At 43.2% G+C, this 27,968-nt stretch overlaps 1 protein-coding gene and 1 long non-coding RNA gene across 9 annotated transcripts in view; one reads left to right on the plus strand and one right to left on the minus strand.

Annotated features, from left to right (window-relative positions):
* ANKRD28 (ankyrin repeat domain 28) overlaps positions 1 to 4,774 on the plus strand; it is a 161,233-nt gene extending 156,459 nt beyond the window's left edge. For 6 of the 7 annotated variants that reach the window (XM_084796848.1, XM_084796849.1, XM_084796847.1 and 3 more), the window contains one exon: positions 1,166 to 3,477. In XM_084796848.1, the coding sequence (XP_084652974.1) occupies positions 1,166 to 1,452 (287 nt within the window). In that variant the 3' untranslated portion in view covers positions 1,453 to 3,477. Of the gene's footprint in view, positions 1 to 1,165; positions 3,478 to 3,776 lie in introns of those variants that run through there. The other variant, XR_014782135.1, reaches the window with a different exon arrangement.
* LOC311605988 lies at positions 2,246 to 27,965 on the minus strand. Of its 2 annotated transcripts, none has more exons than XR_014782138.1 (2): positions 27,946 to 27,965; positions 2,246 to 6,139 (listed from the first exon to the last, which is right to left on the minus strand). It is a non-coding gene; the product is annotated as an uncharacterized lncRNA (long non-coding RNA). The 2 variants fall into 2 exon arrangements; XR_014782139.1 differs by lacking the exon at positions 27,946 to 27,965 and adding an exon at positions 13,352 to 13,390.
* Positions 27,966 to 27,968: the final 3 nt, after the last annotated feature.

Here is a 27,968-nt window from a genome sequence, read left to right on the forward strand (position 1 = left end):
AAAGGTCAGGATAATGATTACCACTGTGGAGGAGGAAAAGTAGTATTCTCTTTCTGTGATCTTATTCTGGCTGGTGGCTATATCAATATTTGGTTTGTAATAAATCATTCTGTTTTAAAAACAAGTTATGTCTTTTAAAATACATATGTATGTGGGTGGTAAAATACAAGCATAGTAATGTGAAAAACAGTACAATAGTAAATAAAACTATAGGTTAAAATTACAAGAGGTGGCATTAGCACCTCTTGGCTCTACATTGGCTTAAAACAAGTAAAAGCTGAAACTTCATATGGAATAGTTAAAACTTGCCATCACAGCGGTGCTTTCATCATCTTCTCTCCCACTTCATCCAGGAAGCTACTTCTTTGCCAACCAAGGTGCCATGTGCTTTCTCCATGGCTTTCCCATTGATGTTTAAGCTTTGGAGTGGTCTTTGTCTGAGGAAGGATTTCTACTAAGATAAAAGGAAATACTTGTTTTAGTTTCAGGCTTTAACATTTAGTTTACCATTTCTTACATGGATGTGTCTACTCAATAGGTCCCAGGAGCTCATCTTTTTAGCACTGGAGTTATAAGCGCACACCACTGTGCCTGGTTTATTTACATGCGATGTAGGATTGAACTTAGGTCCTACATTTACAAGGTACTTTACCCACCAAACCACTCCCCAACCACACTCCCCATCTGAGGCGGTCTGACAGACACGTTTGGTATATAGTTAGTGAGCATCTCTTTAATTCATATACTTACATATTTAGATGCTTAGCGTGTAAAAGTTGACTATAAAAGGTATAAATTTATGGTAAGCCTCGACTCACTGTTTTAAAGGGAAATTGACTGATGTGGGTTTATTGGGGTTTTTCTTCTTATTCTAAGAATGCCTCATATTTTCTAAGTTGGGTGGAATATGGGTGAGTTGTGAAATGTTGGGGAAAGCATCCATCAGGAGGCTTCCATTTCCTCTTCTGTTATTTAGTGTGAAGTTCTCCTTGCATCCCACATTTTTATGATTCTGTCGTTTTCTGCCTACTAGAAAGTTGTAAATCGATCTACTTAAAGCATTATCAGCCATCCATCTGTGCGTAAAGTTGGAGACCTTTAGACTTACTACCTGATGCTTTGTGGATCTAGGATACTCATTTTTAAACTTTAAATCTAATTCTAGGCTATACCCCAGCTTTGGCCTGTGCTCCCAATAAGGATGTGGCTGACTGCCTGGCTCTCATTTTGGCCACCATGATGCCTGTCTCATCGAGTAGCCCACTGTCGTCCCTGACGTTCAATGCCATTAACCGTTATACCAACACCTCAAAAACAGTTAGCTTTGAAGCCTTGCCTATCATGAGGAGTGAACCTAGCTCCTACTGCAGCTTCAACAGCCTTGGTGGGGAGCAGGAGTACTTGTACACTGATGCGGACGAGCTCAACGACTCCGACTCTGAGACCTACTAAGGGCTGGGCTGGCCCATGGCGCTCTGTCGCTGAGACTTCACACCAGCCGTTTCAGGAAAAAGGCACTTTTCTTACTCAGACACAAATTCAACCTGAAGAAAGATCATACAGTGAACGAATAGAAGAAATGTGATGACATTAGGAAGAAGAATCTTAAAGGCAAGTTTTGCAAAAGGAACTTCTAGAATCTTAATAATGACTTGACCAGTGGAAAACACGTTGTGTCAGTTGCTTTGTGGGATTGTTTAATTGGCATTGCAGTGCCAGAAGTTGGGACACTGTTCCCTGACCTCCTTACATGAGCAACACTGCTGTAAAGGAAGAGATGAAAACACTAGGTTAAATTTTACCCATAAAATTACAGCTAAATTTAAATGCAATAAAGGTTTTGTAAGATAGGCATTATGTACACACCAAATTGCCAAGGACCAAATAACGCAGACTTTTTAATTAGAACTCCATTTGTGGAAATGGAGATAGGTGAAATGAGACAACATCTAAAGCAAAATTCAGTGCTTCTGAAAAATAAAGCCAAGATTTGTTTCAATGCTGATTTTTTTAAATAAAGAAAACATCTAAAACCCTTCTAGTACTGTATTAAATCATGAGAGGAAACAGATGTAGTTTTATGTTTTTTAATATAAAATGTCTTAAATTAGTTTTTATAGAATTCAAAACCAGAAGAGTAGGTGCAGTAAGGGCGAGAGTACTTGCGACAAAGATGTAGATTAGATCAGGGCTATTGCCCATTTTTGAGTGCTTTGGTTTTAAATTGACCTATTTTTGTTTAAAATAAGGAATTCCATGAGGGAAATTTTTTGATGAAATTAAAAGCAGATTAATTTACCTATTGTAACACAGTGGTCCTGGGGAGTGCGACTGTTTGAGCCTCTGCTTGGGTGGCTCACCTTTGCTACTTAGGTTACTTTGGGCTGAAGGACTTTTATTGTCATTTATTTTAATTTTTGAACTTTGCAAAGCCAGAATCCAAAAAAAAAAAAAAAAAGTTTAAATTCTGAACAAACTGGAATTTTAAAATTTTTTATGTAAAAGAAAACAATGTGAAAATACATGTGCTTTCTCTTGGTCTAATATAGTACTGGAAGCTTCCAGGTGTTTCTTCTGTTTTGTTTTTAGTTTGCTCTGGGGTGTACAATTTCAGGACATGTCTAGAAGTTAGAGAGATGGTGTCAGATTGTAATATTGTGGCATTTCATTTTCTCTTGCTGCCTTTTTTTTTAAACAGGGTTTTTCTGTGTATTCCTGGCTGTCCTGGAACGCCCTCTGTAGACCAGGCTGGCCTTGAACTTACAGAGATCCACCTGCTTTTGCCCCCCAAGTGCTGGGATTACAGGTGTGCACTACCAACACCTGGCTTCAGATGTTTTCTTTATAAAAATCAACATCAAACCATTTGGCTTCAATTTCAGAAGTATTGACATTTGTTTTAGATGATGAGTCATAACATAAACAGAATCAGGTCCCTTGGAAGGCATTCCTGTGTTGGGCAAGATTTAAGCTACTACATGCGTTAGTTCCTACTCAGATCTCGAGTAGTTTGTCTGCGGCTTATTACTGCCGGAGAGATAACCTGCCAGAGTCAAGACTGCCTTTCAGGTAGTGGAGAAGAGGCTGGCGCTAGGCTTTTCATAGCGCTCTTCTGTGCATCTGCTTCTGCTGTAAGTGTCACTCTCCCAGTAGGATGAGTTCACGTAGGGTCTGCATAGAGCTGGGTAAAGTTCCATACACTGCAACAAATGATACTCAATTTCATCTTAACTTTTTTGTATTGTGAAACTGGAACTTTATGACATTGTAAATTATCAGCTGGTTTTTCTGAATATAAAGTGTGAAAACACAGAACAGTATTTTGATCTATTTGATAATTTTGTGGGTTTTTTGAAGAATTACTGAGCATGTACATAGAAATAGTGACTGCTTGAATACTGTATTTACTTGCACTCTTTCAGTACATCAAGATTCCTGTATATTTTAGAGTATAATAAAAAACAGATGTGAGTTGTATTTAATGAATAATGTATTTGTATCTGTGCATATTACTTAAAAATCTATAAAGTTTCTAGGGCATTGACTACTAGATTTTAAGCATTTTTCTAAAATATTTACAAAATTATAAATATAATCTCCATCTTTTCTTTATAATATAAAGAAGTTGTAATGAACCCTTCTTGATTAATAGTGGTAGAAGGGTAAATATGCATTTTAAAGACCGTAGACTACATTTCTATTGTACCTTTTAAAAAAAAGAAAACTCAAGAGGATTCTAAAAGTATACCATATGTGTGCTTTCTCTTTCCTTTTAGGAATTCTCTTCTGAATTCCCTGAGGGAATTTTCTAGAATCTCAGAATTGAGAGAGACCTGAGGTTCATCCAGTCTAACCTCTTAACAAAAGCAGGAGTCCCTTCTCCAAGGTTGTCTTTCCACCTTGAACACTTGCAGTGATGCTACCTCACGAGCAGTCCATTCATTGTTGAGCAGCTCTTAGGAAGGTCTCCCTAGTGGAGCTGAAGCCTCCCTCCCGGTAACTTCTGTCCTTGGGCCCAACTCTGTCCTCCAAGAGAGTGTTGGAAGGATGTGTCTTCCACCCTCTCTCTACCTTGTCTTCTTTCACAGGCTGTTGACTCCTTTGCTGATGTGATTTCCAGAAGGACTCATTAGACACTTTGTCTCCACATCTATTGAGATCCAAGGTGTAGCTATAAAGTCACAAGCTCATCTTTTAATTTATCCTCATGTATGTAGAGGCCACAGATCCTGCATCACTTTATGTAAATGATGCCATAACTGAAAACATTCGGGAGATGGTTTTGTACTATTACCAGCCAACTAGGAAGGCTGTCCCTTTGCTTTGTGATAGTTTGTCCCTGGCGTGAGCAACCTGCTTCCTTTGGTGTGCACTGGAAGAGGGAAATTCTGAAGTACTGTCCCAGAAAGTGTTGACCAGCACCAGTATTGGGAATAAATACAGGAGCAAAGCAAAGCACAGCACCGTGCATTACCTTATAGTTACACACACCTAGTGTGCGAAAAGCCCTGGACCTGGTTCTGTTGTGTTATCCTCGCCCACAAGGGAAAAGCCTGCCAGCGTTAACTTCTGCGTGAAAGGTGACATCTGAAATGTGTGTTACAGTAATACCAGCTTTTGTTCAAAACAACTCTGGGGAAATAGTGATGATAGGTAACCTTGAACAGTGCCATTTAGTTCAGGAGATCTCTAAATGTAGCTGTAAATTAGGGGTTAATTTGGCTTCATATATTGGGTCTTTTAAATGAAATAAATTTTTAATGCAAAAAAAAAATCAAGTGTCTTTCTTTTTTACATGTAAAGAACTTTTACCTTTAAGATGTGTTAAGTTATGGCAGGTTTTCAGATTGTGCCTCCTCCACCTCCAAGTGCTGAGATTACAGGTATGTGCCTTCATGGCCAGCTCTGGTTTTTTGTCCTTAATGTTTCAGTGGCTTCTTTTTTTTTTTTTTTTTTTTTTTTTAGTAAAGTTGGTTTAGGCTTTTGAACTGAACATAAATGAATCTTTAAAATGCATTAACTCAGCAAGTATTTATTCCTTACCTCCTACATACTTAGGGGTAGCAGTGGGCAGAATGGTGACAGCACCCTTTAACAGCGAACAGTTCCATCATTAGATGGTGTAACCAGAAATGCGGGGTGGGGAGTAGTGAGGGGCTGAGGCTGCCAAGGAAGGCAGAAGCTAGACCCCTTGAGAGAGAAGACAGAACAAGCTTCATGGAGAAGGTGACACCGAGACAACACTGAGGAACAAGTCTGCTCTAAGCAAGTGAAGAAGGGCAAAGTGAGTTCCTGGTTTAAGAGCAGCAGAGCCAGCGGGTCTCAAAGTGCTTGGAAGAGGGCAATATGGGAGCACAGTGCTCTTCGACACTTGGCATTCCTGACTGCGAAAACAGGCTGTAGGAAACTATACATACCGTAGATAAACAGACATAAAAACACAGATATGAATAGCTGGTAGGGCAACAGATAAAAAGGGTTTAATAATTTTTCTTGAAATCATCTCTGCAGGTAACAATAATAGAAAAGGCTAGAGCTGCATTTTCATGTACCAGACAAAAAACATAACTGCTGCTTCTAACACTTTATGTCTTATGTAGTAGGTACTATCAGTAGCATTTAACGTGTGGAAGAGATGAAATAACATTTGGCCACAATGCTAATGCTTAAAACCTGAGTTCAACTGTGGTCAGTCCTCTTTTCCCCCGTGGTCCTTTAATGGTCTCTAGCTTGTTTGCTGATTGTCTGGTTTTTATCTTCACTTCAAAATTGTTAAATTCCCCTCAGTTTTATTATCATAGGTCACTATTTTTAGGACAAACAGAAATTTAGTCACAACTGATACTGAACACCTACTACTTGCAACAAAACCGAGTCTCTGGGTGTAGAGAAAGGAGAGAGAGGGTAGTGTCGCTCACCCTTGTGCTGGAGTGGAGCCAGAAAGCCTGCCATCTGCTCACCTCAGTTACTGTTGCCATCTTAGGCACCCTCTATCTCACTTGCTTAAAATAACCCTCTTGCCTTTGTAGGTTGGCTGACACAGGCTTGCTGGAGCGACGGCTTCAAGCTGGGGCCTTCGCAGGGCTTTGCCACGTCTTAGGAGTTGATCTCCATCTGTTTTACCTGTTCACCCTTGAGCCTGGGTTGAAATACAAGAATACAGGGAAAGTTTTCATGAGCGTAGAGGAATTCTGACCACCAATATCATTTGTTCTCTGTACATACATATGCTGCCACCTCGGCTTAGTGAGCAGCGTGGCACACCCTGCATCTCTAGGACAGGGGAGGATGGTTTGGGAGCAGTTTCCACAGTTCACAAAGTCCTGAGATGATGGGCCAGCTAGTTGGTTGCAATTGGAAGTCTTTGTTTAATGCCTGCTCCTTTACTTGTTTTTGTGCCCCCTTCCTGCTTGTTTTCTTTGAGACAGGGTCTTCCTGTGTCGCCTAAATTGACATCAAGCTTGTAATTCCCTGCTTCCACCTCTGAGTGCTGCGGTCACAGGTGTGTACCGCCCTCATGTTAGCTCCTGATTCCTTCTAGTGTGGGTAGGGTCTGGAGGGTGGAGAGGTGTGGGGAAATTCAGAGGAGTAGATGTTGAATTTACTCCTTTCCAAAGGTAGAGAATCAACCTCTGCCCACCACAGCCCCCAGGCGAGCTGGTCTCCTGTCGGACTGTGCTGGGCCCCTCCAAAGATGCTAGACTAAAAGGAGGTAATACGGTTTGGATAGTGCCAAGTTTTCAGTTTTAAAGCCTATTTTCTACACTCAAACATTTGGGTTATTTTGGTTTTGCTTGCTTGCTTGCTTGGGTTGGGTTTTTTGAGACAGGGTTTTCTCTGTGTAGCCTTGGCTGTCCTGGAACTCACTCTGTAGACCAGGTGGGCCTGAACTCAAGAGATCTACAAACAGGAAGTGCCAAGCAAGACCCAAGAGAAGGAATGAAGACAGTTCAAGGCAGAACTGCTCCGGGAGGAGAGGGGTCTCCTTTCAGCTGAGTAGCCTAGATGTTACGAGCATTCATGGGTAACATGGTGGCCCATGACTTTGATCCCAAGACTCCGAGCATGCAGGGAAAGGCCTGCGTTGTCAGCAGCTATGTGATGTGGGAGCAGACGTGAGAACTGCAGCCAGTGGTTTAGCACTCCATCAACATTCTTCCCCAGGGCTGTGCTGCCCATGGAGCGGGGTGTCCAGAGGCTCTGTGTTTGGAGAGGGGGCTGTGCCTCACTAAAAGTTCCCAAGCCCTGGGAAGAAGGATGTCAAGTCCAGACATCGGATGGGCTTGAAGGTGTAAGGTAGCTTCCAGCCTTACCCAAACTCTAGCCACATGCCTTACCAGCTGAGCTGAAAGGATGGCAAGCAGCTTTCCCTCACTGTTGCTTGTGTTCTATGACTGGCAAAGATAGTGGTAAGAAAAGGAAAGGCTATTCCCCATCAGAGAGGTGGTGACCAGAGAATATCCCACCACATTCTTGCAGTGGACTTCAAGAAGCATGCCTGTCAGGCGCTTGAGAGTTCCAGACATTTACCATGAAGTGTGCGAACTCCAGGTGTGCACCCTGGTGCCAGGCTCATCAAAGACATCTGGGCCAAAGGGATAACAGTTGTGTGCATCTATGCAGAAACCATGAGGATTTGCCACTAGACAGCAAAGCACCATTCCCATTCCTGCCCCATGTTAACATTCCTGTTTGTCAGGCAGCACCACAGACAGGAGCAGCTGCATGGCCTTTAGTGGTAACATGGGCCACAGACATTTGCGTAGCCTTGGCTTCAGTAGGACTACAGACCGAGACATGGCTCTTGGTAGCAGCATTGTTCACAGAAAGCCATCAAAAAGAACTCTGAAAATTTGTGATGAGGATGTTCAAGCGTAGCCAAGTTGGTGGCTTCTGCCAAGGGTATGTGTGATGGAGAACTCGGTTTTCCTTAAGGAGCTAGACACTGGAAGTTTGACCATGCTCCATTGAGTATATGGGCAACACAAGTTGGACTTGTTCACAAGGGTGGGGAGAGTAGACCTGGGAGGACTGGGAAGTAAGTGTAATCAGGGCACATGATATGAAATTCCCAAATAAAAATATCATGAAGAAAAACCCTAGTTTTGTTCTTTAACACTTAATAATAGGGTATCAGAACCAATGATACAAAAATTGTAGTTGATGGATTTACTTTATACTTGAGGAGTTTCCTACCAGTTAACAGTAGTGGGAGACTGACTAGCAGGTGGGAACTCAGCAGTCATAGTGATCTCCACAGCATAGCCATGAACTGCACATAGTGGACAACTTCTGTAGAATGCTTCACAACAGCAAAATGCACATTAATCTGAAACTCCATGGAACTTTCACCAAATACTGGAGTTTAGGACCATCCCTTAGCAGACTTAAAGTAGCAGAAAATAAATGGAGTCCGCTTTTGGATACTGATAAGATTGCTGGAAGTCAAAACAACTCCTGAAAACACTTGAAGATTAAGTAACACATAAGCCAAATAATTGGTCGAAGAAGGTACTATAATTTTTAAAACAATGAATTTAATGAAATGGAAAGATGAGAACTTTCTGTGTTGCTACACATTAAGTGTAAAGTATGTGTGACATTGACTGTCCATACTAAAAAAGAAAGGTCTGAGCATCCACCTTGGGCGACTAGAAAGCCCATGCAGGTTAAGTCCAAAGTAACTGGAAAGCAGCAAGTAAAAGTGGTGGCACGTGCCTTTAGTCCCACAGAAGCCGGTGGGTCTATGGAGAGATACACAGATAAAGCCTGTCTTCAAAAACAAAAAACCAGGAACAAAGTAGGGATCCATAAAATTGGAAGTAACTTCGTTAGCAAGCCAGGAACTCCAACGCTAGTGCCTTGCAAAGAATGATGAAAGTCTTTATCAAAGCAGGGAGGGTCACAATTAGGAGAAGACTACAGAGCCCATGGACATGAATAATAAAGAGCTGCCAGGAACAACTTCCCATACACCGAGTTCATAACCCAGTTTAAATAGGCTAATTTCTTAGAAGAAGAAAAAAAATGCCGGGCATGGTGGCGCACACTTTTAATCCCAGCACTCAGGAGGCAGAGGCAGATGGATCCCTGAGTTCGAAGCCAGCCTGGTCTACAAAGTGAATTCAGGACATCCAAGGCTGCACAGAGAAACTTTTGTCTCAAAAGGCCAAAAAGGAAAAACAAAAACTAATTTCTTGAACAATATGTGAAAAGCCACAAAAAGATGAATATGTATGAGCTACACGATGTGTTTATAAAACAAAGTTAAAAATTAAATGAACAATATGTCATGTTTATACATCATCAATAATGTAAAGCTATCAATACCCTCACCCTTATTTATAGAATCAGTACAGCCCAAATGAAAATTCCAGCCAGCTTATTTGTAGGCAAAATGATTCTAAATTTTGATTATGAGGAAGAGTCCAAAACCTCTCCTAAAATACTGGAGAACAAAGAGCACTGAGAGGAGCTGACCTGGTAGCCTAACATAAAGCTATAGTAAACCATAGACTACTAGCTACAGAGTATGACATGGCGGGGGGAGGGGCAAATGGGACAGAATAGAGTGCACAGACGTAGGAGTCACGGCATAGTCAGCTAATCCTTGACAGCAGACCTATGGGAATAGAATAGAGCCAAAGAACCCACTTAGACAGTGCTGGGATTCATGGACATCTACTGACAGGCAGTGTACACACAGGATGTGCACACTTCTTGGAACTTAGTTCAGAAATGGATTGCAGATCCAAACGTAAAACTCTCAGAAGATGCCATAGGCAAACCCTCAGTGAGATGGGTTTTGACAGTAACTTCAGGTACAACATCAAAGGCCCAATCTGAAAAGACAAGCTAGACCTCAAAAATTTCAAATTCAGACGGGCAGTGGTTCACACCCTTAATCTCAGCACTAGGGAGGCAGAGGTAGGTGGATCTCTGTAAATTCAAAGCCAGTCTGGTCTATAAAGCAAGTCTAGGACAGGCAAGAGTACACAGAGAAACACCTGTCTTGAAAAACCAAAAAACAAAACAAAATTAAAATTCTGCTTTGCAAAAGATGGCTGTAAAAGAATGAAAGACAAGCCATGGGCTAGGATAAAATATTAACAAAAGGCATAGCAGATAAAGGAGTGTTGTCCAAAAATACACAGATGACTTAAAAACTTACAAAAACAGGCATCCTGCCCTTATGATGTGGGTAGTGGAAGTCAACCAGGCCGCCCTGCCCTCACTGCCGTGGTCAGGGTACCACTATGATGAATAAATACATGATGGAGAAATGGGAAGAATAGAAAAACGGGCCGTGAGGTTGGCAGAAAGGTGTGGCAGCTGGGAGCTTATGCAGACGCACACTCAGCCAGGGAACCTGCTGCCATGCCATGGGATCATCCTGGCTCTGGGCAACGATGGAGGCCGGAGATGAGGAAAGGTTCACTTTTTGGATTGGACGTCCTTGAAGGACTACCATGGTCCATGGTCCTGAGCCATGATGGTGCTTGTGGTCTGTGCTGCTGCCCCAGGCAGTGAGGAAGCCTGAGATCAGTGTGGACGTTTGCAATCTGGCACTTGCAATCTGACACTGACTGATGCCTTGGTGATATCCTCCGGTTCTCCTACTTCTGGGAGTCATCTGGTTGTGAGTGGCATGTGTAGCCATCTGAGGCCATGGTGAAGCCAGTGGTCCATGTGGCCATTGAGGACTATGAGTGAGTCAGTTGCCCTAATAAGGCCAGGAGCTGTGTGGAGGTCTCTGGCCTGCATTACCCCTGAAAGTCCATGCAAGTGCCCATGGTCTGGGCCATCAAATGAAACCATTTTGATGTCCATGGGTGCAGAAGAGCTGGCCCTTCCCCCCTCCAGCTGCCACATGGCAGTGCAGGCAGTGATGTTGGGACGAGGTGGCCCCAGTCCTCGCCAGCATGGTGTGGTCATGCCAGAGAGCTGGCCTAACCCTTCCAGCATCTGCATGGTGGCGCCAAGCAGTGGCATGGGCTTGGGAGAGCTGTCCCGGCTCCCTATCTGCCTCATGGCTCTCCACAGTTGCTGGGGTACAGGTGGAGAAAGACTCACCTTCCCTTGAAGGCACTAGAAGTTTGTCCATGCTCCATGAGTATGTGGACGACACAAAATAAACTTTTTTTTTTTTGGTGGTGGGTGGTGGGAATCAAGAGTAAGGTGGACTGACATGGGAAGACTGGGATCTGGGTGCATGGTGTGAGATTCCCCCAAATAATAAAAATATTAAAAAATGAAAAATAACTTTGGAAAGGAGAGATTGTTAAGGCTCTGAATTTGGAAAATAGAAATTTTATTTAAAAAAAAAAAAAAGCCACCAGACCACAGACCTTGCCAAACATCTCACTGAACTAGATAAACAATTCTCTCCCCTATTTGTGGTTTCACCGCAGACCAGAAAATTTAAATGTCTAAATTCAGACGTAAGCAATTCTTAAGTCCCAAAGTTGTGCACTGTACTGATTAGTGTGGTAAAGCAGCTCCCCACTGTGCTCTGTCCCATCCCACTAGGGACGCAGCTCAGTCCTGTGCCCTACATCCCCGTGCCGGACACACCAGCGCCTGCTCACTACTTAGCCATGCTGGCTATCAGGTCAACTCCTACACACTCTCAGCCCTGCTGTCCACCTAACCCTTGCTGTGCCTAATAATGGCCCCAAGCTCAAGAGTAGTGCTCTGAAAATCCAGGTACACCATGGAAAAGACAGACAGTGTTTCCTGTAGCAAAAAGGTAAAACTGATTTCACTTTATAAGGAAATAAATCATTTGCTGAGTTTGCTCAAATTTACAGTCGAGTAAGGTACTTGGAGAGGTCACATTCATGTAACTTGCTACGGTTTACTTTATAACTTCTATTATTGGTTATTAATCTCTTACTAAGATTTACAAGCTAAATATTATGATAGATAAAGAAAGAGAAAGGAAGGAAGGAAGGAAGGAAGGAAGGAAGGAAGGAAGAAAGAAAAAGAAAGACAAACACATAGAAAGTCTGGTACTGTAAGGTTGCGGGTATTCACCACTGAGGTCTTAGAATGTTTTCCTTATGGATAAAGGGGCGGGCCATAGAGATGGCAGAAGACTGGAAAGATGCTCTACACACACCAAGGAGAGGGGTGTAGGCTGAGCACGGACACTATGGAACACTGTTGCTGAGAAGTGGGACTCCATCCATTTCTAGGAAGAATCCAAAATGCTTCAGCCACTTTGAGAAGCACTTTGGCCATTTCTTATTAAACTAAAGCATTACTGGGCATGGCGGTCCACACTTTTAATCCCCCAGCACATAGGGAGGCAAAGGCAAGTGGATATCTGTGAGTTCAAGACCAGCACTGGTCTACATAGCAAGATCCAGGCATAGAGAGACCTTATCTCAAAAACTAAGACATGATCATATTACTGCATGACTCAGCAATTGTGTGCTTTGGTATTTACCCAAAGGGGCTAAAAATGTATGACCACACAGCATACACAGTTGCCAAAACTTCAAAGCAACCAAAATGGCTTTCAGCAGGAAAAAGACCAACTATACTAGTACATCCAATGACACTCAAAGCTGAAAAGAAACGGCCCATCACAGAGCTAGGGAGATGACAGTTTGTAAAGTGGTTGCCGTGTGATATGAGTTCAGATTCCAAGGACACAGATAGGAAGCTGGGAACATTGGCATATGCCTATCAAAGCGTGAGCTCTCAGGTCAGTGAGGGACCCTGTCACAGAAAAAGAGGGGAGAAGTGGAATGCACCTAATAATTATTGGTGCCTTCACATGCATAATACGTGCACATGTGCATGTGCATATGCATACACATACATACACACACTTGCATGCAAACACACATGCACTATACACAACACACAAATTCAAGTTACCAAGTAAAAAATCAGACAGGCTGCACATCCCATGAGCCCAACAATATTCTTTTGGGGGAGGAGACATCTCTCCAGAGACAGCAAGATCAATGGTTGCAGAAGCTGGGTTGGGGAAGCAGAGCACAGGATGTTTTGGGGAGCAAAACTACTCTGATGCTATGAAGAGCCACCCTATCTTAATGCTATGAGACTGCAAAGCACTAAATTGGTTTTGTATTTTTCCAAGTCAGTTCTTAGTGACATCATGATGCTTATATTTTTTACTTTAAACACTTATGGTAAATTTCCATGCCAACATGGATCATAAAGACCACTTAGACACCCTTTAAGTGACAAAGCACAGTATATGTAAATACATTTGGTGCTTAATGGAGTCTCAGCGTTTCATTGAAAGACTAGATAATGTGGACAGTTGTTTCCTGTGTCTCAAATCATTAAAAGCAAGATGAGCGCCAAATCTGACCTGGGGTCCAGACAAGAGGAAGGTGGAATTCCTCCTGAGCCAGAATTCCATCCTGGGTGGCAGGGCTTAGAGTGGAGAAGTCTGTGAAGAGCCACAGCGGGTCACCTTTCCCAGTGCCTGTGGCAGTGTTGCCTCCTGGCTGGGCCACCTCTTGGCTGTGAGGCTGTAATAGTGATCCGCGTCAGCAGCGACGTGGTGGTGTGAAGCGGTGCTGCTGTCTCTGCTGGGGATGAGGTGGGAAGAATGAAAGTGCACGAAGGGAGCCAGTATGTAGCAGGCACTGAGCAAACGTTAGCTGTCCTGCGCGCCCTGTGGTGTTATGGGAAGGAATAAATAAGATAACAGGTAGCTTAGAATCTGAACTCGGTGACTTGGTGGCTATGTGACTTTAAAACCAGTAATTTCACTTCTCTGAACCTCAAGTGTTTGGGAGGGGGGGTTGTTTGTAATGTGAAAACTTCTTTTCTATTATTTTTATCTCCCTGGCTGTTGTGGCTTGAGGGCTTCTTGGTTTTGTTGAGAAGAAATCACAGAGGATCATTAGGAAGCATTTGTGCAGAGGACCTGGGACACGGTCTGGTGCTGGGGAGCACTCCCGCAAGGCAGCTAGCAGAAAGCTTTACCGCCATGATGTTTTGTCTCCTAATTGAAGGCATTGTCTTTTGGGGGAGGGGGGAATTCAAGCAGTCCCGGTCATTCAACAGCCATCAAAAATCTACTGTCTTAGTCTGTGCCCTCTACAGAGCAAAAGGTAGGGTCATTGTACGAGAGTCTGACTAAAAGGAAGTGCCTTTGTGGAAGGCACTAGGGATGTAGAAAGGAGCCTGAGGCAGCTTGGAAGCAGCCACACAACCAACCAGGCAGGCCTCAGTGACATCACTTATCAACTCCTTCTGTGTGACAAACGTCGGACAGACAGACAAAACACTCAGGAGCCCTTGGGCCAACAGCCTTCTTTCCCAGAATGGCTCTGTCTTAGAAGCTGCCCATGAAGACTAGGGTAGCCCAGGATGGCTCCTCAAAGTGTGTGTGTGTGTGTGTGTGCGGGCGCGCATGAGTGCAGTGCGTGTGCATGCGTGCAAATGAAGGGTTTTGCACCTTAACACTTTTGCACTGGCGTAAACTGTACCTGCACCGCCCACAGAACAGTTACCGTTCCACCAGTCCCAGCCCCCACATGTAAACCAGTCTCAAATCCTTCACTGCACCAATAACTAGCATCTTGCTGAGTTCCTGAGGAGAGCTGCAGCAGCTGAGTTCCCTCAGGTTGGTCTTGCCTGCAGTGCTGCCTTCTACGGCAAGTGCCTCTGATCTGGGGTGACATCATCCAGATAGCTAGCAAGTAGGGGCTGTTTCTCTGGGCACAGGCAAGACAACACTAGGTTGTGTCCTGAGAGGCTATGCAATATTTTATTTTTTTGATGCCAGGCACTTTCATTCCCAAACACTACTGGTTTTTGTGTGAGGTGGGGGTGGGGGCGGGTGGGAGAGTGTGGCATCACTCAGATAAGAAATGTGGGCAAGGAGTTGGAGAGATGGCTCAGTGATTAAGAGTGCTGCCTGCTCTTCCAGAGGTCCTGAGTTCAATTCCCAGCAACCACATGGTGGCTCACAACCATCTATAATGTGATCTGATGCCTTCTTCTGCAGATAAAGTACTCATATACAATAAATAAATAAACTTAAAAAGAAAAAAAAGAAATGTGGGCAAGATGACTCCTTCATTAACCAGCTAAGAGCTACTGAAAGGGCTGGCACACATTCTGGGCAGACCAGCGCTTTGTTAGATCCACTGTGGCTTGTCTACAGGGCATGGGCACGAGCACAGTGGCATCCCTATTCACTGTGAATTCTTCCCTTCATCTTCATTGCCTTCGCTGCCAGTTATGTCTCAGGTTTCTGGTATCCTTTGGCTGCTTGGAGACTTCCATCTCATTTATAAGCTTCATACGCAGAGAAGCTGCCAGGCTGCTCTGGAGGTGCCCTCAAGCAGCCTTCCCTCACCCACAGGCAGGATCATCTGTGCCTGCAGCAAAGCGGCATCTGGGACCATCCCACCTCAAAAGACCATTGCCTGGCACAGGGAGAGGCTCTCTTCTGCATCGTGTTTAGGCATGCCCTCACATTGCTATTCATAAATATAGCAATTTATGAAAATGCATACCTTAGTCAAGTCATTGATTTCTCATGCACAGACCACCCAATTTCAAATATCGTGCTCACACATAACCTGGTGGTTTCAGAGATGTTGTTAACCTCTTATTTCCTCCTCTGTGGGATAAATTAGTAAAAGTATCTGCCTTGGGCGGGAGAGATGGCTCCTTGGTAACAGTGCTTGCTCTTGCAGAGAACCTGAGTTTGCCTTCCAACACCCATATTAGCTGCCTAAGAACTACTTATAACTCCAGTTCCAGAAGATTTATGCCCTTTTCTGGCCTCTGGGCATCTGCGTGCATGTGCTCTCGCACACATGCATAAACACACATAAACATAAATATTAAAACTAGTTCTTTTTTTAAAAAAATACGTCTTTTAGAATGAAAACATTAGGTTAGCTATGACATCTGGCATACTGGGAAACTCTCAATAAATAAAATATACCAACAGTATAAAAGCCTCCCAAGACAGGCTTAAGATGGCCACAGATGCCTTTGCCCACGTCTGACTGGCAGATGTGTTCTGTTTCCTCCGTTAGACAGTGGGAGGGAGCTGGAGTAACACAACCCACACAAGGCAGCGGTGTCGCGGTACCTATTTCTGGCCCAACCTTAAGGAATTTGAATAGTGAATTTGAGGCCGGCTCGGGCTAAATGAAACCCTGTCTCTCCCCGCAGAACAAAGCAAAGTCGGAGTCAGCAAGATGACTCAGCCAGCAAAGGTGCTTGGATGCTGGACAGCCTGAGCTTGAGCTTCAGGTCCCACGGTGGAAGGAGAAAACCAACTTCTAAAAAGTCCTCTGAGTGTGTGTGTGTGTGTGTGTGTGTGTGTGTGTGTGTGTGTGTGTGTGTATTTTTTTTTTTTAAAGTCCTCTGAGCTGGGCGAAGTGGCGCCTGTAATCCCAGCACTCAGGGAGGCAGAGGCAGGTAAATCTCTGTGAGTTCAAAGCCAGCCTAATCTATAAAGTGAGTCTAGGATAGCCAAGTTTACACAGAGAAAACCCTGTCTCAAAAAACAAACAAAAAGGCTGTCCTCTGACCACTATATATTCACTGGGACACACATTTGGCTACATTCATACACACAAAAATAATATAAAAATAAGTAGCAGCATATCTGAGGTCCTGGGTCCCACTCCTAGTATTAAAATTTTTTAAAATACATGGATACACACACTCACACACACAGACATGGCATACGGGTACACACATGCATTTGCACCCCCCCCCCCCGCGCGCACACACACACACACACACACACACACACACACACACATACACACAGTGACAATAAAGTGGCTCAGTCAGTAAAGGTGCTTTCCACACAGTTTGACAACCTGAGCTTCCTCCCTGGGAGTCTAACAGTGGAAAAAAGAGAAGCAGCCCTCATAAATTGTCCTCTGGCCTCGATATAGCCACTGTGTTTGCACACACACACTAAGTCACTTTGTTAAAAAGAAATTGGAGGAGGCTCCCTCCTTCCGGTCTCCAAGATCCGGTGAGGATCAGTTGGAAGTCTCGGCTGTCCCGAGACCAGCATGGCAGAATATAGCACACGAGCGGCAAAGCAGGGTGGAATGTCCTTGACTCTTTCTGTTTCCCGACCCTGTGCCAGGCATGAGTGGGTGTGGTGGGAGGCCTTCTACGCACAGCCGCTTCTCTGCCCTCAGCTAAGAGGACCCTGCAGAGAGAGGCCCTGCCCAGCTTCCGGCACAGAAGGCAGCGCTCGTTTCAGGCAAGGATGTCTCAGAGCAGTCCTGCCTATTCTCAGTAAATGACGACACCAGTTGTCAGAATCTAAACTTACTAAACAGATGAATGAGCTGAAACAGCGGGCAGCCTCCAGCCTGGGGGAGGGGGTGACGCGTGGCTCAGATGCCAAATTACGTCCTTGTTTTTGATTACAAGGCATCTATAATCAGAGGCAGCCCTGCGGACGCCACTTCTGTTACTGTACCAAGAATCGGGGTGTCTGAGGCCACTGGCTTAGTCTCCCGACCCCAGAGGCAGGAACCTTAGGTCCAGGGAGGGTTTTTTTCAAGACAGGGTTTCTCTGTGTAGCCTTGGCCATTCTGGACTCACTTTGTAGACAAGACTGTTCTTGAACTCACAAAGATCCGCCTGCCTCTGCCTCTTCCAGTATCATTTAACTTCTTAATATTTCATAACATTACTTTCCAGGAATGAATCTGCGCTTAACCTAAGTCCATATTACATGCTCAACACACATTGTCCATGTCCGTTCCTTGGCGAGATCTGAGCTAGAATGCTCAGGGCTTGTAGAATGTAAGGCTCACATTGTATATTTACTGCAAAACAAAATTCTTACACTTCTTAAGTTCGTTTACAATGGCCAGCTATCGGTTCTCATACAAGTGCATCTTTGTTTATAGTTCATCACAACCGTCGTTCGCCTCGTGTATACGTCAAACACTTGGCACGGTTCAGTTCCATTTGCACCAGAGGACACAGCCTTCTTTGTTCTTTTAATGGTTGCGGGGAACTCTGGGTTGCAACTACTCTTTGAAGATGCATTAATTTTTACTGAAAATATATGCCTTTCTATTATCTATGAATATGGGCTTTGGTTTTGTTTCTTGGTTTTGATGTATCTGATAATGCTTTTAAAACTTGGGCTTCACTGCCCCCTAACACTCCTTAAAGCCTGCCCAACAATGCCAAACTGCACTCCCTCTCCTAGGTTCTATATTCTGGCCCACAACTCCAGTACAAGACTTCCACTTTATTGGAGGCCACACCAATACCAGGGTGCCCAGATAAGGCATAGCCACTGCCTGCTAACACTCCTGAAAGCCCGCCCAACAGCCCCCAACAAACACTCTTCCCTGTGCCCCATATTTGGGCTCATAACTTCAGCAGAAGACTTTGGCTTTACTGGAGGCCACTCTACACTAGAAACTCCAGAGACTAAGAAAGTACCCAGGACCCCAGAGGCCACACAGGTACTTGGAACCCAAGAGGCAACACTAGCACCCAAAATGAATAAGTCACATAGGCCACAAAACCACAAATGCAGACACCCTACTGGACCCAAAGACTCACAGGTCACCACAACCCCAGGTCACTCAAGCCAGAAGACCAAAGAGGAAACAGAAACAGGAGTAGGGGGAAAGTGACCAACACAAATCCAAAAACCATCCAACAAAGATAAACTCAGAAATCACTACACTTAAACCTATAGTAACCCCAAATCCTGATGGCTAGAGGCCAGCATAAAGACACAATTAACATCCAGGGCAATATAGCACCCCCAGAGCCCACCTATCTTAATACAATAAGCTCTAGATATTCCAACACAGCTGAGGCACAAGAAAAAAAATCCAATCTTAATGAAAGTGATGGAGGACCTTAAAGAGGAAAGGAATAGATCCCTTAAAGAAACAGAGAAATTTGCAAACAAACAAGTGATGGAAATGAATAAAACTGTTCAAGACCTAAAAATGGAAATAGAAGCAATAAAGAAAACACAAACTGAGGGAATCCTAGAGATGCAAAATCTAGATATGTCAACAGGAACTACAGATTCAAGCATCACCAGCAGAATACAAGAGATGGAAGGGAGAATGTCAGGCATAGAAGATATGACAGAAATTAAATGTTAAATCTAAAATGTTCCTGAAACAAAATATAAAGTAATTCTTGGACATTATGAAAAACCAAACCTAAAAATAAAGGAATAGAAGGAAGAGGAAGAGGAAGAGGAAAAGGAAGAAGAAGAAGAAGAAGAAGAAGAAGAAGAAGAAGAAGAAGAAGAAGAAGAAGAGAAAGAAAAGAAAAAGAGGAGGAGGAAGAAGAAGATTTCCAGTTCAAAGATCAAGAAAATATTTTCAACAAAATCATAGAGTAAAACTTCTCCAAACTAAAGAGATGTCTATAAATATACAAGAACCTTATAGAACATTAAATTGATTACACCAGAAAAGAAAATCCCTCCACCACATAATAATCAAAACACTAAATGTAAAGAAAAAAGAAAGAATATTAAGTCACCAGGCATGGTAGTGTATGCCTTTAATCCCAGCACTCAGGAGACAGAGGCAGGAGGATCTCTCTGGGATCGAGGTCAACCTGGTCTACAAAGTGAGTCCAGGACAGCCAGGGCTACACAGAGAAACCCTGTCTTGAAAAACAAACAAACAAAGAATATTTAAAGCTGCCAGGGGAAAAGGCCAAGTAATATATGAAGGTAGACCTATTAGATTTATACCCCACTTCTCAATAGAGACTCTAAAAACTAGATGGGCCTAGACAGATGTCTCACAGACTCTAAGGGACCACAGATGCCAGGCCAGCAAGTTTTTCAATCATCAAAGATGGATAAAACAATATATTCCATGATAAAAACAAATGTAAGCAATATCTATCCACAAATTCAGCCCTATGGAAGATACTAGAAGGAAAACTCCAACTCAAGGAACAACACCCAAGAAAATACAGAAAAATAATTTAACACCAGCAAAACTAAAAGGAAGTGCGCAGACACACACACACACACACATAGAGCCACCATCACTAAAAACAACAAAATAACAGGAATTAACTATCATTAGTCATTAATATAGCTCAATAACAATGGACCCAATTCCCCCAGTAAAATGACATCAACTAACAGAATGAATGTGAAAACAGGATCCATCCTTTTGCTGCATACAAGAAGCACAGCTCAACATCAAAGATAAATATTACCTCAAATAAGGGACTAGAAAAAGAACTTACAAGCAAATGGACCTAAGAAGCAAACTAGTATAGCCATTCCAATATATAACAAAATAGGCTTTCAACCAAAATTAATTCAAAAGAGATGGGGAAGGACATTTCATACTCAAAGGAAAGTTTCACCACGATGACATCTCAGTTCTGAATATCTATACCACAAATACAAGGGTACCCACATTTGTTGGAAAAACATTATGAAAGCTTAAATCACACATCAAACACCACACATTAGTAGTGGGAGGTTTCAATACTCCACTTTCACTAGTGGACCAGTCATCCAGACAGAAGAAAACAAAGAAATAATGGAACTAACAAACATTGTGACTCAAATGGAGCTAGTAGATATCTACAGAACATTTCACCCAAACACAAAAAAAATATAACTTCTTCTCACCACCTTATGGAACCTTCTCCAAAATTGGCCATATCCTCAGTCAAAAATCAAGTCTCAATAAATACAAGAAAATTGAAATAATCCCCTGTATCGTATAAGACCATCATGGCTTAAACCTGAACTTCTACAACAGAAAGCCTACAAAACTCACACGAACTGGAAAACTCTCTGCTGAATAGAAATTAGACTTTCTGGTTTTCAATGAAAACGGAGGCACAACATTACCCAAATGTATGGGGCACAACAAAATCGGTGCTAAGGGGAAAGTTCATAGCACTAAATGCCTTCATAAAGATCACATAACAGCAACTTAACAGCATATCTGAAAGCTCTTGAGCAAAAAGAAGCAAACACACTCAAGAGAATTGGATGACAGGAAATCAAACTCAGGGCTGAAATCAATAAAGTAGAAACAACGAGAACAAGAATAAATGAAACAAGAACAAAGAGTCAATGAATCAGGGAGCTGGTTCTATGAGAAAATCAACAAAATAGACAAACCATTATACAAACTAACTAAAAGGAAGAGAGAGAGTATCCAAATGAACAAAGTCAGAAATGAAAAGTGGATATAACAATAGACACCGAAGAAACCCAAAAATCAGTAGGTCTTACTTCAAAAACCTGTACTCCACAAAATTGGAAAATCTTAAAGAAACAGACAATTTTCTCAATGAGTACCACTTGCCAAAGTTAAATCAAGATCAGATAAACAATTTAAATAAACCTATAACCTCTAAGGAAATAGAAACCAACATTAAAGATCTCCAACCAAAAACAAGCCCAGGGTCAGATGGTTTCCATGCAGAATTCCACCAGATTTTTTTTTTACCAGACTTTCAAAGAAGAGATAATACAAATACTCTTCAAATGATTCCACAAAATAGAAACAGAAGGAACATTGCCAAATTCATTTTATGAGGCCACAGTGACCCTGATAGCTAAACCACACCAAGATCCAACAAAGAAAGATAATTTCAGATCAATTTCACTCACGAACATTGATGCAAAAATACTCAATAAAACACTCTCAAACAGATCCCCAATACACATTTAAAAAAAGACCATCCATCATGATCAAGTAGGCTTCCTTCCAAAGATATAGGGATGGTTCAAAATACAAAAATGTCAATGTAGTCCACCATATAAACTAAAAAAAAAAAAAAAGATCATCTCATTAGATGATGAAAAACATTTGACAAAATCTAACACCTGAAGGCATAAGGTATTGTGTAGTTTAAATTCTGATTTCCTGTCTAAATGTTGTGTAAACTCTGCTCCCCAATTGTCCTCCTGACATATCAATAAAGCAGTTTACAGCCAATTGATGAGCAGGGGAAAGAATAGGGCTGGACTTCCTGACAGCCAGGGGAGGAGGGGGGGGGGAGGTAGAACAGGAAGTGGGAGCCAGAGGATTCAGGCCCAAGGAAGATCAGGAGGAAGGAGCGGGAGCCCAGGAAAGCTACAAAGTGCAGGTATCACTGGGCTGTTTGCTGGGAGTAAGACAAAATTGCATAGAGGGTTAAGAACAGACTTAAACTGCTCAAGATTGTGTTGTGAAGCTTAATTTTAAACAAGTATAAAAGAGTCTCAATTATTTGTGTGATAGCCGAGTTAAGAAATAAACTAAGAGAAACAAACACTGTTTTGTAAAAATAACTTAAGCAAATACCCCTTCATGATAAAAGTCTTGGAGAGACCAGAGACACAAGCCACATACCTAAACACAATAAAGGCAATATACAGTAAGCTGATAGCAAACAGCAAATTAAATGGAGAGAAATTTAAAGCAGCTCCACTAAAATCAGGGACAAGGCAAGGGACAGGATGGCGGTGAGCAGTAGGGACTTGGTCTAGAAGCCAGAGTAATTGAGTTTGGGAAACAGACTGATTGGTTAACCAGGACCACCAAGCTCCCCCCCCCTCCCCCCCACTGGAGCGGGAGGGAACTCCATGGTTCGGAAGGAATGAACTTCAAAAGTCCTGTGCTCCCGCCCCCCAATACAGGAAAGAGCACAGACCTCTGGGGAACAGAGCGCGCAGCAGCGATCAGCAGTGAGCTGCGGTCAGCAGTGAGCATCAAGCAGCAGCGACTGGCATGGCGGCTCAACACAGCAAAGCAGGGGCTGCCGTGAGCTGCGAACAGCGGTGCGCGGTGGGCAGTGACGACCTTTATGGAGGCTCAGCATAGCAAAAACAGGTGAGCGAATGAACTGGCCACTCTCCAAAACACAGACTTGGGGGCTCCTCGATCTAAACAAATGGGGAAGATAGAAAGAAACCCCCCCAGCCCCACCTCCACCTCCCACCGTGGCTGATCTTCCCACGGGATTGGGAACTACAAGATCTGAGCACACTGCACTCTTTTGAGTACTGGAGCAGTGTGGCGGCCCCCTGCTGAACAAAGGATTAACACAATGTAAGCCACACAGCATCTGGCATCCAAGTCTTAGTTCCACTGTGTGGCTAACTCCTCAGAGGAGAACAGAGAAACCCTACAAAATCACGGATCCTAGGTGGCAGAGCTTGGACAAATATAGATAAAGGAAGACAGTGTCTGCCAAGCCAGTATAGGAAGCAGCTGCCTTCCAAAGGTACTCACCCCTGTGACTGCCAGTTTAGAAAGCCCAAGCCCTCTTAGCAGATGCCTAGAGGGAAGAGTAAGAGGAAAAATAACAAAAACCAGGACAACATGGCTCCACCGGAAAGCCCAGACATCAATTGGTACCCCAATACAGCAGAAAATGGCCTCAAAACTATGCTTATACAGATATCTGAGAGTTATAGATCCTTCCAAGAATTCCAGGAAAATACAAACAAATGAACAGAGGTCATCCAGGAGAAGTAAGAAACCACAAGCAAATAGGTGAAGGAAATGAATAAAACAGTTCAAGATATGAAAACAGAATTAGACAACATTTAAAAACTTTCAAATTGAGAAAACCCATGAAATGGAACAATTAACGAAGGAAGCAGGAATCCAACAGACAAATATAACCAACAGAATCCAACATGTGGAGCAGAGAATCTCAGGGGCTGAAGATACAATAGAAGGAATTGATACATCTCTCAAAGAAAATATCAAAACAGAAAAATTTGTGACACAAAGCATCCAAGAACTCAAGGACACCATGAGAAGGCGGCAGTAGATCAAAAAGAGGATGCAAAATTCTAAGGACCAGAACACGTCTTCAAGAAAATCATAGAAGAAAAATCCCCCAACCTAAAGAAAGAGATACCCTTGAACATACAAGAGGCTTATAGAACACCAAATAGGCTGGATGAGAAAAGAAATTCCTCCCATCACATCATAATCAAGACACTAAATCTGCAGAACAAAGAAAAGATATTAAAGGCTGCAAGAGAGAAAGGCAAAACAACATATAAAGGCAGACTCATCAGAATTACACCTGACTTTTCAACAGAGACCATGAAAGCCAGAAAGGCCTGGGCTGAGGTCATCCAGACACTAAGAGACCACAGATGCCAACCCAGACTACTATATCCAGCAAAACTTTGAACCACCATAAATGGAAAAAGCAAGATATTCTATGACAAAACCAAAGTTAAACAGTATCTAAACACCAACCCAGCTCTATAGAAGATAGTAAAAGGAAAACTTCATCAAAACAAGGTCAACCACACACAAGAAAATATAGTATACAGATAATCTCACATCAGTAAAACCCAACAGACACTGCCACAATCACCACCAAACTCCACAATAAAAAGATCCAATAACCATTGGTAACTAATATCTCTCAACATCAACGGCCTCAACTCCCCCAGTAAAAAGACACAGGCTAACAAAAACAAGGTCCATCATTCTGTTGCATTCAAGAAGCACATTTTAGCAACAAAGATAGTTTCATACAGAAAAACAAAAACCCAAGATAGCTAAAACCTGTACAACAAAAGAACTTACAGAGATATCACGATTCCTGATTTAAAACTGGACGACACAAAGCAATAGTAATAAAAAGCAAATGATATTGGCATAAAAAAATGACAGGTTGATCAATGAAATTGAAGACCAAGAAATAAATCCACAACCCTATGGACACTTGAGTTTTGACAAAGAAGCCAAATTATACAATGAAAAAGAAGAAGAAGAAGAAGAAGAAGAAGAAGAAGAAGAAGAAGGCATCTTCAACAAATGGTGCTGGTCTAACTGGATGCCTGCATGTAGAAAATTGCAAATAGATCCATATCTGTCACCCTGCACAAAAACTCAAGTCCAAGTGGATCAAAGACCTCAACATAAAACCAGATACACTGTGGGGCTGGAGAGATGGCTCAGCAGTTAAGATCATTGTCTGCTCTGTCAGAGGTTCTGTGTTCAGTTCCCAGCAACCACATGATGGCTCTCAACCATATATACTGGGATCTGATGCCCTCTTCTGTCATGCACGGTACATGCAGATAGAGCATTCACATAATCAAACAAATTAATAAATATACATGCATAGAGGTGCACACCTGTAATCCCAGCACTCGGGGAGGAAGAGGCAGGCGGATCTCTGTGAGTTGGAGGCCAGTATGGTCTACAAAGTGAGCCCAGGACAACCAAGGCTGTATAGGGAAACCCAATATTGAAACAACAACAACAACAACAACAACAAAACAGACATACTGAACCTGATAGGAGAGAAAGTGGCGAATAGCCTTGAATGGGTTGGCACAGGAGAGAAGTTACAGAGCAGACCACCAACAGCTCAGGCTCTAAGATCAACAATTAATAAATGGGACCTCATGAAACTGAAAATCTTCTGTAAGGTGAAAGATGCTGTCAATAGGACAAAATGTCAATCTATAGACTGGGAAAAGATCTTCACCAACCCCACATCCGACAGAGGGCTAATATCCAAAATATATAAAGAACTCAAGAAACTAGACATCAACAAACCAAATAATTCCATTTAAAAAAGGGGTACAGATCTAATCAGACTTCTCAACAGAGGAATCTCAAATGGCCAAGAAGTACTTAAAGAAAGACTCAATATCCTTAGCCATCAGGGAAATGCAAATGACTCTGAGATTCTATCTTACACCTGTCAGAATGGCTAAGATCAAAAATACAAGTGACAGCACGTGCTGTTGAGGATGTGGAGCAAGGGGAACACTCCTCCATTGCTGGTGGGTTGGGAGCACAAACTTGTACAGCCACTGTGGAAATCAATATGGCTGTTTCTCAGAAAACTGGGAACCGATCTACCTCAAAACCCAGCTATCTCACTCCTGGGAATATATCCAAAAAGTTCTCCACCATACCACAAGGAAATTTGCTCAACTATGTTCATGCAGCATTATTCATAATAGCCAGAATCTGGAAACAACTTAGATGTCCCTCAACTGAAGAACGGCTAAAGAAAACATGGTATATTTCACAATGGAGTATTACTTGGATAGTAAAAAACGATTAAATCATTAAATTTGCCCCGGCAAATCAATGGAACCAGAAAAGCTCATCCTGAGTGAAGTAACCCATAACCAGAAAGACAACCCCAATATGTACTCACTTATAAATGGATATTAGTCATAAAGTAAAGGGTAGCCATGCTACAACCCCAATATGCACTCACTTATAAGTGGATATTAGTCATAAAGTAAAGGGTAGCCATGTTACAATTCAAAGACCCAGAGAAGCTAAATAACAAGGAGAGCCCAAGGTGGGTGCATGAATCTCACTGTGAAGGAAAAACAAAATTGACATTGAGCATGGATGTGGGGGAGGGGTCTGGATGGAGGAGTGTGCGTAGGAAGGAGAAGATGGAGGGAGAAAGTACTGGGACCGACAACTGGAATCAGCAGTTGGGGGATGGGGGCTCTCTGGGATAAGGTAGAAACCTAGTGCAATGGAAACTCCCAGGAATCTACAAGGGTGACACTAGTTAAGACCCCTAGCAATGAGAGGTATGGCGCCTGGACCAGCCATCTTCTGTATCTAGGCAAGACTTCCAGTGAAGGGATTGGGACACCAACCAACCCACAAAACCTTGTGGCTACGGCCAACCAATGACTGGTCCAGCTGGAGACCCCTGCCACAAGAGGGGACCTACCCTTGATATTGCCCTCAGGGCCAGGACCAGAGGCTGGATAGCCCCAAGACCTAGGATAGAACCAAACGTGACTGGAAAAAAAGAAAGTCGATGAAATGATTCCTAATGATACTCTGCTATATTCATAGACTAGCATCTATCCAAACTGTCATCAGGGAGGCTTCACCCAGCAACTGACAAAAACAGGTGCAGAGACCCACAGCCAGCATTAGGTATCCTGCAGAAGAGGGAGGGAGGATTGTAGGAGCCAGATGAGCCGAGGGCACCACAAGAAAACCCACAGAATCAGCCAATCTGAGCCCAGAGGGGCTCACAGAGACTGAACTTCCAACCAGGGAGCCTGGTGGGACTGACCCAGGCCCTCTCTGCACTTACGTTACCATTGCGTAGCTTAGTCTTCTTGTGGGAATCCTAACAGTGGGAGCAAGGGCTGCCTCTGACTCTGTTGCCTGCTTTGGGGACCCTTTCCTCCTACTGGGTTGCTTCCTCCAGCCTTAATAGGAGAGGAGGTGCCTAGTCTCACTGCAACTTGATTTGCATGGCTGGTTGGTATGCATGGGAGGCCTGCCATTTTCTGAAGAGGAGGAGTAGATGAGGTTAGGGAGGGAAGTGGGGGGACTGAAAGGAGAGGAAGGAGGAAAATTGTAGTCAGGATGTAAAATAAACAAATACACACAACTTGGACTGGTGAGATGGCTCAGAGGTCTCTTGCCTCCAAGTCTGACAACCTGACTTCAGTCCCCGGAACCTGCACCGTAGAAGGCGAGGACCAACTCCTGCAGGCTGTCCTTCGCCCTCCACAGTGCACCACAATACACGTGCCCCACCCACATCTCCACACAAGTAAACGCAGGGTTGTCCTTTATTAACTAACACAGGATAAAGGCGGCGACTGTTAACAGCTTAAGAGGAAGACAGATTCGTGGAAAGAAACGGACACTTGACTGCCCTTCTGAATGAGCTTTCTTAAAGGAGAGAGCTTGGCAACCATAGCAGCTATGTCAGGGTCTGGAGTGGAAAAGCTGTAGAGGAGACATATCACACAGTCAGACCACGGGCAGCACAAGCCGGCTTTGAAGAGAGAGAAGAGTCTTCCCTCCAAATCCCAAGAACAAAGTAGGGCTGTGTGTAGGCTTCGACCTTTTCCAAACCTACTTTATTTGAGGTTCTTTAATGCTTTATCCCTCCCTCCCAACCTGCCTACCCTAGATAGGAGAAAAGAGATTAATGGGAACAGGAGAAGTTGACCTTTTCAGACTCAGTTCCTGGGA

The sequence above is a fragment of the Acomys minous genome (assembly GCF_964271855.1).
Source record: "Acomys minous genome assembly, chromosome: 9".
Taxonomy (NCBI): Eukaryota; Metazoa; Chordata; class Mammalia; order Rodentia; family Muridae; genus Acomys; species Acomys minous.